Below are 12,072 nucleotides of genomic sequence, written 5' to 3'. Positions count from 1 at the left end.
CACACATAGTTGATTGTTGCTGGTGCTAATCATAATTAATTAACACAAGAATCCAAATATACGTCAAATAATGCATTCTAGTTCTTCTGTTTGATATTTTAATTCGTTTTTCTACTATGTCTAAATGTTTGTCAAATTTTAAACAGCACAATTCTATACTTTAGAATAAGATGTTATATTTATTGTTACTTGGCTGTATTTCAGATGTTACAGATTTCGATAATCAATCCAAAATCCATGAAATGATAATTCATTTCTTAAATACATTACTATTTGTAATCACACATATGATCTAGAATTGTGGAAATAATGTTAATAAAATATTTTTTAAATAAATATTTCATTAATTCTTTCATATGAATTGTTATATTTGACTGTGTATACGAAATATGTATTCAGTGTACGAAATATACGGTATATATTTGTATACTAAAGTATAGAATTTTTGATTTTTAGAACTGTTTAATAAATGTAATAGTTAAGAAGATAAACAAAAAAAATTGCATGAATATGTTAAAGTACCATAGGTATGTGTTCTTTAGCATTTTCATGGATTGAAATACCAATAAATGTTGCAACTCGAAGTGTTATTAAACATGGTTACTAAATAATGAAGAAAGAGAAGTATTTTATAATTTAAGAAAAGAAGAATAATAATATTTTGTTAGTAATATTTTCCCTAATTCTTTATAACCAATATATTTATTGTTTCGAGTGTAACAATAAATACACCCGTTTTCAGCTAAAAATGCTTGAAAACGCTAGTTTTCTTAGTGTATAATTTTTCTAAAATTTCCGAAACATAAACTAGCTATTAACTACAATTATCTGAAATCCATATCTCCGAAACTATCCCAAACACAATTAAGTAATTTTACATCATAAAGAATATTTAGTTCTTGAAAACAGCAAGCAAGTGACATCTGCAAATTGTCTTGAAACTCACTTTCTTAATTATATGTAACTTTTATAAAGAAAATTAATTACAACGATATTTTTAAAGCTCTAATTTAAATGGGACTATGCAAAATAACTCCATTGAAAGCACTAACATTTTTTCTTCTCTTAATTAAGAGATGCTCAACGTTTAGGAAACAAAGTAATTAATTATGTTAGCATATTAATTGTATTTCTTCATAAACATAGAATAAGAATACTGTTCCCTAAATGCGTTACGACATTGTGTTTTTATTCCTTTTGTTACACTTAACCATATATGTTTCATGCGCAGCAAAAATACTATTCACTATGCGAACATATATTTTCCTTTAAATTGATACATTCAAGCTCTTAAAGACATTATTCTTAAGTTCTTATTTTTTTAAATTTTGCTCTTTTAAGAAAGAATGTGGGCATATAGAACATTCAAGAACGAAATATTTTCTGGATTCTATAGAAAATGCAATTTATTCTTCTTTTAGAATGTGCAAAATTTGTTATAAATTATAGTAAAAGCGAGATATTTTTTATGAATTGTTCGCATATTGCGCGTCTTGAATGTAATTCAGTCACAAAACAGAATCTCTATTTCAAAGAATATAACTTTCTGTTGAAGGATGTGTTTTAAAATTTATATAGCACTCGAATTTCAGCGCTAAGATTATTTACGAAATTTAATTCGCCAAGCACATTGCAGTTCTGAGTTAGTTTTATGAGAAAACAGTTATATAAGCATATTTTCACATACGTGATTTTTAGACTCGGATAAGTAAAAAACGGAGATAAAATGTTGAGTTGGAAAATATTAATGTTTATAAAACTTTATATATTTGGTATTGGAAGCTTTTATAGACCATTTGGTTCAATGAAAAAACTGGTTGCAAAATAATTTAATTATATCTTTTATGTGTAGTTACATTTTAATTATTTCCTTAGCAAAATATTTTTAAATTCCAAATTTTGTTAGATATTTAATTGGTGTTATTTTAGAGGAATTCACACTGTTCTGTTCAATGTGATAGTCACCTACTTTCTTTCATTCATCTGGAATATTATTTAAAAATTTAATTTGAAATCTAAAATGATTAAACTTGATTTTATTCAATAACTTACTAGTTGAATTAAACGTGTTTATGGAAATATAATTATGATAGATTGAACTTCTTTATAAATCATATGCGAGAAACTCAAAATGAAATCAGCGAGAATTGTCTCCTCAAAATTTTCTCGCATACTCTCTCATAAACTTGTCATACCAGAGAGTGAATTACAGTGGCATTGGTGTACAATAGTTTGGAAATGTTAACATTTTATTTGACTTTGGCATTTTAACTGAATCTATCGTGTCATCTTTGGCGAGTTTTTTTTTTTTTTTTTTTTTTTTGGCGATTAATTTTTGGTATGCATTAATAGTATCCAAAATCAAATTTGTGTCTTAAATGCGTTCTTCTCAACAGACTGTAAAAAGAAATTGACACAAATATCTGCTTGTAATCACCAAATCCCATACCAAATTTGATATATACGAGTCATTGCGTTTTTGAATGATTGCATTTACATGTTTTTGAAAGTACAAACCGACAGACAGTCGAGCTGAAGTTAGATTTGGCTAAATATTTGACAGGCGTCTGCACTATAAATGTTAAATTTGTGTATTGAATCTTATTTAACTAGCTATCTTCGTTTTTTAATTATCGTGTTATATTCGGACAGCCGGACTTCCTTTAAACCGAGTTTACTCAAAATTTGATAGAAATCTGCAAATTTGGTGTAAAGACAGTATACCAAATTTCATCCGTCTAGCTCAAAGCTATTTTGAGCTTTAGAAATCTCAAGCTGAAAATTTTTGACGATGAATAAACTTTCTCCATAATATATATAAGAGAAAGTAACTATCGTTACGCCTTAAACTAACCAGATTTGAGGCATGCAGGTTTAAAAATAAGATGCTTTTTATGTATTATTTATTAAAGGATTTTTTTTAAAAAAAATTAAGTATTTGAAATATTTTAGAAGAATATCATTTTTTTTACATTATATATTTAAATATTTGATTCAATTTAACTATTACTAAAAATACTGTTATTTTAAAAAGTTTATACTTATGAAAAGTAAAATAATAAATGAAAGAAATTAACATTTGTTCTTCAGTATAATATATTATGAATTTATATAATATCCTACTCACTGTAGCTTTGCGCATGCTTATTTCTTCTATGAATGGATAAGAAAAAAAAAAAAAGGCAAGGCACATACGTTGTTGTTGTTTCTAATGGCACTTGTCATAGACAAGCCCACTGACTTTAGAAGTCAGTGATTTTTTGCCCACGGCGCGTCTCTTGTTTTTTCAGTAGCGCCATCTAGGCCCAAGTGTACGACTAAGCTACACACATGCCCCAGCCTTTTTTACTGGGCAGACTTCATTCACTCATCTACAGATCGTAATTTAGACCTGAATCAGAGAACGATCACCCCTGAACCAGTACCCCCAGTGGTATTACCCTCGACATAGAGGACTTTATGACCACGGCAGATTTATACGGGCGCCAGCTACCACACACACGAAGAGTTTTCGGCCGGCGGGGTTCCAACTCGCAACCCAAAGGACACGAATCAAACGCCTTACCAACCAGGCTATCCCGGCTATAGACACATACGTATATGTGCCGTATATCATTTATACCCAGTCCCTAATGTTGTAAGAGCCTCTACCGAATAATAATCTATTTATACGAAAATAAAAGGACATTTATATTCTCAAATTTCGGGCATTTACTGAAAGTCTAGGAACTCTCATTCTAGAAATTGATAATTGGAAAAGCATTAAGTTTCTCTACTGGCCCTTTTAAGAGATTAAATTTTATTTTATACCATTAACAATATCAAGTGAAGACAATCTAAAACCTATTTTGTCTCAAATAATAGTCTTCCGTTTTAATATGTGCTAATAACACACGTAGGCGTCCGAATATCAACTGCTATTAAAAAGAGAATTCCAGCAATTACAAATGTAGAAAGCAATTAGAAATTCAAAGCAAGTTATTAATTTTCACTGATTAAAACAGAACGTGCTGGTTGAATAATGACAATGAAAATATAAATAATCATGTATTTATAAAATATTTTTGGAAACTTTGTTTATTTTTGTGAATATTTCACAAAATTTTTATATATTTTGTGTTTATTTATTGTGAAATATTTTTTCATTTGATATAGATCTTATGATTTATTTTCATATCCATTCTATATTCAAATTTTCTATTAGGTTAAATTAAACACTTAACACTTATCCTTAAATTTTGTGTCTAATGATATGACAAAAGCGGTTAACAGGGAGGAAAGGACTAAATTCTAGATATTCTGATATTACAATGACGCCAAATAGCTATAATTAAAAAAAGACAAAATTAAAAGAAATGTCCTCAGATGCTTCTTGAAAAGTATACAAATTTCAAATGTCAAAAAGTATTAATTTTTCATTTAAAATATCTATGTATTATTCTAGTTCTAATTGAAACGTGGATTTGTGTTTTATATTATTTTCGTTTAAACTATTATGTGTTCTTAATTTTATACATTTAAAATTTAGTTTTGTTGACGCATATCATAAATGTTTATATCTATAAATAAGTGTGTTATTATTCTAATAATTGTGTTATATTAAGGAACGAAAATGCAGTATTTGTACCCTGTATAATATATAATAATAAATTTATTTTGTCGAAAAGTTTTTAACGATTTCTATACATTATGGAGCCTTTGGGATTTAAATACTTAAACAATGGAGCTGCGAATGTGATGTTCACTCCAGGGGTATGAAATTTAGGTTCTGCAACTTGTTTTATACATGTGAATTAGAACTGAAGATTATAATATTAAAACTACATATTTGATGCCCAATTGAATATTTCTCAATGCATAAATATCTGATTAGACTAAATATGGAAGAGGTATAATTTTGTCTCTACATATTTGTGAAAATTCTTGAAACAGGTAGTGATAAAAGTTTCAGTTATTTTTCCACAACACCAAAAAGGAGTTTGTTCTAAATATGTACAACTGAAAAATACATTAATACATTATAATTTATCTTAACCTCCCCCTCCCCCAAAAAAATCTTAGCCTTTTACAAACCTTAGCATTAAATACCTTAAGTAGACTGATAAATCTTTCTATTAGTACAAAATATGTCCTCCTTTAGAAGAAATGATCTCTTCAATACGTATTGGCATTGACTCCACTAGTGTAGCGCACATGTTCTTGACTTCATCATCGTGGAACTAACTACATTTGTATAACACTTCTTATCATTTGCTCTGTTGTCATTCAATTCATCATATCTAAATGATTCTTGATAATATGTTATAAGTTCTCAATGGGATTTGGGTCTGGTGAATTACCAGGCAAATCAAGCACTTTTATTTTCTTTTTCCACATAAAAGTCTGGACCAATTTCGAAATGTGACAAGGGCCCAAATCATGTTGAAATGTTCCGAGAAAAGTTTCCATGAATGGAACAATCCATCTGCGTAATATTTCTATGTATTTGATAAAATTCACTATGCCTTTAAGAGGAACTAAGCTTCCAGTGTCATTTGTTTTGAAAACCCCCAAAACATTTGTTTAGAACGGTGTTTTACAGGCTGTTTGATATGATCTGTTCAGAGTTCCACCTTCACTTCGTCTAACTACACTTGATTTATATCCCTGCACAAATAAATGTATTTCATCACTGAACATAACTTTCTTCCGGTCATTAACATTCCTTGAAAGGTATTTTTTGGCCCATTCTAAACATCTTTTCATCATTTTCTGACTTATAAATTGTTTTTACCTCGGTTTTGTTGCATTACGGCCAACTTCCAGAAGCCTTTTGCGCACAGTTGAGGTATCACTTCAACATCATAATTTAATAAATAACTTCGAAAGTCTATACTTTCTTGGATTTATTTTACTATTTCTTATTAGAATTTTATGAGTTCTTGGAATACTTCTCCGATTGTTTGCACTAGTTTTCCACATTTTCCTATTCATTTCCGGAATCTTTAAATGTTCTTGCAATTGTTGAAGCACTTGATTTTCCCACACCAACTGTATCTCTCACAGTCATAGAAGTGTGGCCATTAAGAGCGATTACTTTAGAAAGCTTCCTTGGAGTAACATCCATCTTTGAATAAGCAAAAAGTAACGCACTAAAACTAATCAAACGAATAAATTATAGCCAAGGTCGATTCTCATACTGTCTCTAGGCAGATGTAACCTGTTTTAATAGGTCCGGACATCACTGGTAATCACATACCAACTCAGACAAAAAAAAACTATGTGTGTCCCAATTAATCAAACAGTATAGCACAAATCGAATAAAAAGTTTAGAGACTTTTTCATTTTTAAAAATGCATGCCTCAACAAGCTTCATTAAGTAGAAAGTCCTTTAATGAATAAAAATAGCTTATATAAATAATAACTAAAGGTCAAATCACATAAGAAGATCCATTTTCTAACTCTTACATTGAAAAAAAGGCCAGTAGCTTGTAGTTATTCATTGGCATCTATATTCATCGTTTCCGAAATGGAAAAACGAAATTCTTTATTCTTCCGAAGAACAAATCGTTTGCTCGCATTTCGATTTCAACAGTAGACGACAAATTCCATTTTGCACAAGAATAATTCTAAAAACAAATAAAAAGTATTGAGAATGCTTCAAATACTTCTATCTGTATCAGTTTTTTTTTTCTAATCTATCTTTTCTTGTGAGAAAATTGGCGGGAACTTATATGCATTTTTCAAAATCTTGTTAGAACGATTTTAATGCTTTTCGAATACTTAAAGTCATTCATGTTTTAACTTTCTAGTATCCAAAGCGAAGGTATTCGTCAAAAAATTCGAACTCGAGATCTTAACGAATCCCCATGTTTTAGATCTCTATGAACCACAAAATATATTTTTAAAATTATGTTTATGTGCAGTTAAAACAGTTATTCAAAAATGTTTTATGGCTAAAGGGTTGGAAGTCAGTATGTGATTTTTACACCTAATTGGTACATATCTACGTATTTTGAGCAAAGTCTATACATTAGAAATCTGTTGACTGTCCTAGTATACTTAAACGCGATAATTATAAAACGGAACAAGCTAGACAGATAAGATCTGGTGTACGTAATTAATATTTTAAATCTAAATCATTGCCAGATTTTGAACAAACTCCGTGCAGAAATATATCACTTGGTGGTTTATAATTTAACAAGCATAATAATGCAATATCACAAAAATACAATGATCTAGATAAATGAAATGTGTTATGTGATTTTGAAGCTAAATTCTGTGCTAAATTAAAAGCTCTGTGTGAAGTTTTGATTGCAATCATTAAAAAAAAAAACTTTCTCCTAAAATGCATACTCGATTTTTTATTATAATTGATAAACGAAGCTCTCATTAATGAGATTCTAAAGATAAAAATATGAGCAGATATTCACAATTTTATCCTGCCCACGGTTTTTATTTGGTGTGAAAATGGAGGCGTTCTTTTGTTGATAGTACGCAGAATTTTTTGAGAAATCACACCTTCTGGTTTTTCTTTAAAAAACCAATATTTTTATCTGTAATAGGTATTGAAATCTTATGTTATTACTGATACATATCAGCATATAACGCATATTCTAGCTATTATAAACTGCCTAATTTGAGTAATTGTTTTGACAATAAAAGTCAAAGACGTCCATTCATTTCAATACTTGTCAGCAAATTCCATTTTACTAAGTCAAAATTATAAAAACGCAACTAGATGCAAGAATTGCTTCTATTTGATTTTTTCCTCCTTCATCTTCTGAAGAATATTAATAGTTATACATGTATATTTTGAGGTAGCTGACTACGTTGAATTCGTCGATTTTTTGCTAAAATGTCAAATACTTTTTTTTTATTCAAAATTCTTAATTTTTGAACAGTTTTTCATCCATTTGCGTATTTAAACCTACTCTTTGGAAGTTAAATCGATCTTTATATTTGCATAATATGTGCTTTTATTGATATTTTACATCTTTAAATGTAAATTTCTCAAATTCTATATTTTGGAAGAACTTTCTTAAGGAAAACATTGCAAATTAATATATATATATATAATAATATAATATAATGTAAAATTATTTTAGTTGAAGCAGAATGCAGGTTCGAAGACGTTGACGAGACATGTTATATTTTAAAATTAATTTTAATATTCGTTTCGTGAAAGCATAATTATTTACAAGCAGAGACGCGGACAAGGCACGTCCACCACAGCGCGGCACAAAAACAGAAGTAAGAAAGAGCGCGAAACAAATGATCACTAGTCTTATATAACATGGGATTATATATAACAAGGAACAATGGAATACATATGTTGACCTCTGACAAGGGCAACGAAAGTATCACTTTCATTTGATACGTAGTACTGATGGCGCATTATTTTTACAGAGGATTTAATTAAACCGAAAGTGGAAGTGGATCACGAAATAAGAGAATATTTTTGGAATGAAGTCACTATCGGCTAAATTAAGATAAAATCTTGGAAATTAATTAAATTATATTAGAATTAAAGTATCATTACATATATATATGTTTCAAATTTGAAATAATAATTTATCCATGTTCTGCAATTCTTGAAATAGAAAATAATCAATCTTTTCGTTTCAAAATACTCTGTAGTTGTTTTTATGACTGACAGCGCTAAAAAATTGAAATTTTCATGTTACTTATCTTTGGAACGCCAGTGTTTAAATATTGAATAGAAGCTTTTTTTATTCATGAAATAGGAAATATATTTAATAAGCAATCAGTAAGATTTTGAGCAAATTATTAGATAAACTTTTAAACCAGAGGCTTTTACATTATACCTACTTTTCGCAAAAAAACCACATTTTTTTTCAATGATTTTTTTCTTTTTATATTAGGCTCACATTCAAAAGTTATTATAATTTTCCAGCGTTTTTGAGGAAAGTTTCCAGAATGTAGACATATCTAAAAATCTCTTTTTAATATTTTGAATTAATGGTGAATATTTGATGCGATTCGGCCTTTTATATTGATTTACGTTGACTTAAAAGAAACGATTCTTTATTTAATAAATTTGATAAGTTTTTTTTTAAATTTCTTTTTCAGGAGCAGAGTCACAAATCCTACAGACCTGTTTGTGTTTTCACCTACAGACTGAATTATTTGTTGCATGGACTCCAGCCATTCGGATATCATTTAGCTAATGTTATCCTTCATGCTCTTGTATGTTTATTGTACAAAAGGTAAGTAAACACTTCAAGGAGATATTCATTATAAGTAATTATTTTCCCTTACTTAGCTAGAATTTTATTTGAAGAACCAAGCGATACTATAGACATATAAATAATATTTAATTATATTTAGCAATTGAATCAGGGACCATTTACTTTCATGTAGATTTCGGATTTAATATTTTAAGTTATACCTAATAGTGTGCAGTTTTTTTTATGGAAAAAATTTATTTTTCATATATTGTGCTACAGATTGCATACAAAGCCAAGACTAATTTTGAAATAATGGAATTTTTTAAAGGAATAATGGAATCAATAAATTTGAAATTGTTTTTATCTTCAGCCTGAATTACTTGCTGTATGGATTCCAGGCTTTCATTTTAATTTTTCTGCCATGATTTATAAGAATAGTTGTACTCTAAAACGCTAAACATTAAAGTTAGCTTTAAATTGAGTAGCTGCATTATGTTGGTGAGAAGAGTTGTATTTAAACAGGGTTTTGACAACATTTTGCTTTTTTTTATCTGCGTCCTTCCAGATTGGGAGGTTACGTTATTACATAAAAAGTAAAAAAATATCTGTGGAATATTCAAAGTTGAAAAATAATGAAAGAAACACAGAATTATTAATAAATATTGATGGTTAGTGATGTAATTAAAATCAGCATTGAACAAATTGCGAAGAAGTATTCATCAACAGGTGTTATAGAATCAAAACAAAATGATGAAAGAAGTTTCTTAGCTAACAATAAACTAAATGTAAAATCAAACTTAAATTACGAGTTCAACAAGATTACAAATTTTTTTTATTAAAACCATGTCTTATATAGAAATCTACTGGAATAGTTGAATTTTCATGAAATTGTTGAAAATAATGGAAGAGAATCTAGGATAAAATAATAATAGCTGTGATGGAAATAATTTTAGTTTCAATTCAACGATGATATCGATTACTGTAAAAAACTTTTTAAATATATTTAAAATTGATTAAAAATAGAAAAAAAATCCGCTCCAAAAATCAGGTATTATTGAAATGATATATATATTTTCTTAAATTTCAGAGGATTTAGTAATCATTTTTGTGTTGTAATATTTTCAGAAATTATCGCTAGTAAACGTAAAAATTTAGTTTTATTTTTTATGTTTTAAAATTGAAATGAACACTTCAAAACTACCTTTCCGAAATGTACATTCTCATAATCCTTCAAAGCATATATAAAACATATTTTACAGTTGCATGCAAAATAGTCAGACCTTTTAAAGTACCAACACGGACACTATCTCGGATTATTAGTAGAAAAAAACAAGAGTACGTTTTGGCCGTTGAGGGAAAAATCGAAACACTGATCATAGTTAACTCATAAAAATGTTATTGATATATATACCATTTCAAAGTAATAAAAGCTGTTCAAATAAAGTTAGTTCAAATAAAAGGGTACATATCTGATTTATAAGAAGTTTTTCCTATCTTCTTTCAGAAACTGAAGGAAAAGTATCTATTGTTAATATTTCTCTTTTTCTGTCTTTTACCTTAGAACCTGCACCCTTTTCGTATCAGAGGGAACAGCATTAGTGGCTTCACTTCTCTTCGCCGTCCATCCTCTGCACACTGAAGCAGTAAGTTGCTTACACATTAAAAATAATAATTTTAAACAATAACATAATATATAAAACGAAGGATGGTAAAAATGTATTTATATGTTGTTTTTGATAATATTTTAAAAAGAAAGAAACCTATAAAAAAATACACATTCTGGAAACCAATTTCTTCTTTTTTTTTTTCCTTTCTTTTTTTTTTTTTTTTCGTAAAAGGTGAACATTTTTCAAAACAAATAATGGTAACAATTTAAGAACATAGTAAAAAAGACAGTAAAAAAATTTAACTTGCTATTATTTTATTTGCAATAATATATTAAGCAAAAAAAATTAATTAGAACATATCTCATTTATATCTCAATGAGATATCTAAAAATATATCTCACTTGTGTATTAAGAGGTGGACAATTCACAAATTTAAATAATTTCTACATTTTAGTCTTTAATTTATAATTCATTAATAAAAATATCATGAAATCTTGAAGTTAATTTTTCTTAAATACGTTGCCAGATAGCATTACAGATATGAAATTAAAGTTATTGCGTCATTGCTTAGTTAATACTCAATTTCTGAAAATTTTAAAATAGTGCACTGCCATAAAGAATACACAAATTCAAAATAATTATGATCATAATAACAATAAATTAAAAATTTAGAGCGCATCAAGAAATTGAATGAAAATTCGGCAATAAAATTCCATATTTGTGAACGTTAAATAAGTCATCGTAAATAATAATAAAAAAAAAGTGTTTAAAACAACGCTTGTAAGCTCAATGTAAAGATTAGGTTGATGCTTTGGTTCCAGGATTTGAATTTTTGCTTCAAAATTATTTTTAAGTATATTAAAATTATTTAAGTCTGATTTAATACAAATTACAGAGTTACAAACAATGCGTTGAACTGATATTAAATTAAATTGATATTAAATTCTTAAAATGTTTTTTTTTTTTTTTTTTTTTTGTAACTAAGAACTTTGCTTTCAGGAAAAACGATACCATGATTGTCTCATAAAAAGTTAAGATAATATAGTAATTCATTTCATTTAAAAAAATACTTTAGTAAGTTATATCTTTCAAAATAGCATTATTTGTACTAAATAAAAATGAATAAAATATATTTTTAATCAAATACAACTATGCATTCACCTGTTGTTAATTATTTTATAAATTTTAAAAATGACGAGATCAAAATCGGTTAAGGCTTTTTGTTCTAAAAGGAGGAGAATTGTCAATATTTAAAACAGAAAAAGTGAGTTTCATTTTAAAAAAGGAATAACTAT

General features: G+C 27.8%; 1 protein-coding gene across 1 annotated transcript in view; it reads left to right on the top strand.

The window, feature by feature from the left end:
* LOC129988343 (protein O-mannosyl-transferase Tmtc3-like) overlaps positions 1–12,072 on the top strand; it is a 234,630-nt gene that overhangs the window by 80,290 nt on the left and 142,268 nt on the right. Inside the window, exons 3-4 of the mRNA XM_056096544.1 lie at positions 9,073–9,209; positions 10,732–10,813. Of these exons, the coding sequence (XP_055952519.1) occupies positions 9,073–9,209; positions 10,732–10,813 (219 nt within the window). The remainder of the gene's footprint in view (positions 1–9,072; positions 9,210–10,731; positions 10,814–12,072) is intronic.

The sequence above is a fragment of the Argiope bruennichi genome, chromosome 10, assembly GCF_947563725.1.
Source record: "Argiope bruennichi chromosome 10, qqArgBrue1.1, whole genome shotgun sequence".
Taxonomy (NCBI): Eukaryota; Metazoa; Arthropoda; class Arachnida; order Araneae; family Araneidae; genus Argiope; species Argiope bruennichi.
Note: the sequence above shows the minus strand (reverse complement) of the source record. Positions and strands in the feature narration are given on the sequence as shown.